This window comes from Otolemur garnettii, unplaced genomic scaffold (genome assembly GCF_000181295.1).
Source record: "Otolemur garnettii isolate 467f Iridium unplaced genomic scaffold, OtoGar3 scaffold00020, whole genome shotgun sequence".
Lineage (NCBI taxonomy): Eukaryota > Metazoa > Chordata > Mammalia > Primates > Galagidae > Otolemur > Otolemur garnettii.
This window is the reverse complement of record NW_003852415.1, coordinates 266,161-267,847: the sequence shown is the minus strand read 5'-3', so window position 1 is coordinate 267,847 and position 1,687 is coordinate 266,161. Positions and strand designations below refer to the sequence as shown.

General features: G+C 38.3%; 1 protein-coding gene across 1 annotated transcript in view; it reads right to left on the bottom strand.

Annotated features, from left to right (window-relative positions):
- Window positions 1–1,687, bottom strand: part of DNAL1 (dynein axonemal light chain 1) — a 35,890-nt gene that overhangs the window by 26,932 nt on the left and 7,271 nt on the right. Inside the window, exon 3 of the mRNA XM_023511484.1 lies at window positions 363–472. Coding sequence (XP_023367252.1) covers window positions 363–472 — 110 coding nt within the window. The remainder of the gene's footprint in view (window positions 1–362; window positions 473–1,687) is intronic.

Genomic DNA, 1,687 nt, shown 5'->3' with positions numbered 1-1,687 from the left:
TTGTGGTGGGCGCCTGTGGTCCCAGCTACTTGGGAGGCTGAGGCAGGAGACTCACTTGAGCCCAGGAGTTGGACGTTGCTGTGAGCTGTGATGCCACAGCACTCTACCCAGGGGGACAGCTTGAGACTCTGTCTCAAAAAAGAAATATTAGAAAGATGAAGAAAGAGAACTGCCAAGTGCAGCAGCACAAGCCTTTAGTCCCAGGTATCTACAAGCCTGAGGCAGGAGGATCACTTGAGCCTAGGAGTTGGAGTCCAGCCTGGGCAACACAGTGAGACTCTTCTGTCTTAAAAAAAAAAAAAAAGGAAGAAAGGGAAGGGGAAGGGAGGAAGGAAGAAAGGAAAAGAAAAAAGAGAACTTACTCGCAATTAGCAAGCATGGACAATGATGCATCCATCTTCTCTATAGGGGGAATCTGGGCATAAAGTTTTATCTCTTTGGCATCAGACGGTTTTTGACCAGTTTTCTCTTCCTATGAGAAAAATTAATTTGGAAGAAAATGATTGATCCCTGATTGTAATGTGGAACAAAAAGAGGCCAGAATTTCCCAAGGCTTTTCAATGTTTATTTCAAAACAACTATTAGAATTTAACAAACCGTTTAATAATTCTTTACCATTCACTTATTGGAAACATTTACTTACTGATCCTGATCACCAGGCTTCTACTTGACTGAATGAGATAACTGATAGGTCCCTACCAAATGGAAATGAGGAGAAAAGAAAATAACTTTATTCTGTAATTAAAATCTTTGAAGAGTTTATCAAATAACAAAAACAAAGCACAACAACAAAAATATTTTTTTTTTTAGACAGAGTCTCAAGTTGTTGGCCTGGGTAGAGTACTCTTACATCACAGCTCACAGCAACCTCAAACTCTTGGGCTTAAGCCATTTTCTTGCCTCAGCCTCCCAAGTAGCTGGGACCACAGGTGCCCACCACGATGCCAAGCTATTCTTTGGTTGTAGTTGTCACTGTTGTTTGGCAGGCCCAGGCTGAATTCGAACCTGCCAGCTCTGGTGTATGTGGCTGGAGCCCTAGCCATTTGAGCTACAGGTGCTGAGCCAACAACAAAAACATTTTCCTGGGAAAAATTCCTTGTCCCTAAACAACCTTTAGTACTAAGTACACAATTTAAAATTTAATTATCAGTATATATTGCCTAAAAATAGCTTCAAAGCACTTCATTACTTAGAGTTAGTTTTATCTCTCCCAACAAAACTGGAAGTTCAGGAACCATTCCCTTTGCTTTCTTCTATTTTCCATAGAAAATTTTGTGCGTAAGACACACAAAAAAATCTCCTTTAAAAAACTTAAAGTACCACACAACAGTAACAGAAAATAAACAACCAACTGTGAAAAGAGATCTAACACATCCACTCAGTACTTATTTTTTGTGTCATTCACTTGTAGGTTAGGGGAAAGGAAACTGATACCTAGAAGATCCTCTGTAAGTGTTCAGTTAATCAATGAAAGAGTGAAACTGACATCTTCAAATAATCCTAAGGCCAAAATATATGGCCATAATGTAATCTAGAAATAGACTCTACAAACCAAAACAAAAAACCAACCACTTGTTATTATAACTAAAATAAAGTCCTAAACCTAATTGAAGGAAAGTCAAATATAATACTGAGTCTACTCTACACTCTTTTTTCTTTAACAGATTTTTCTTTTCTTTTTTTTTTT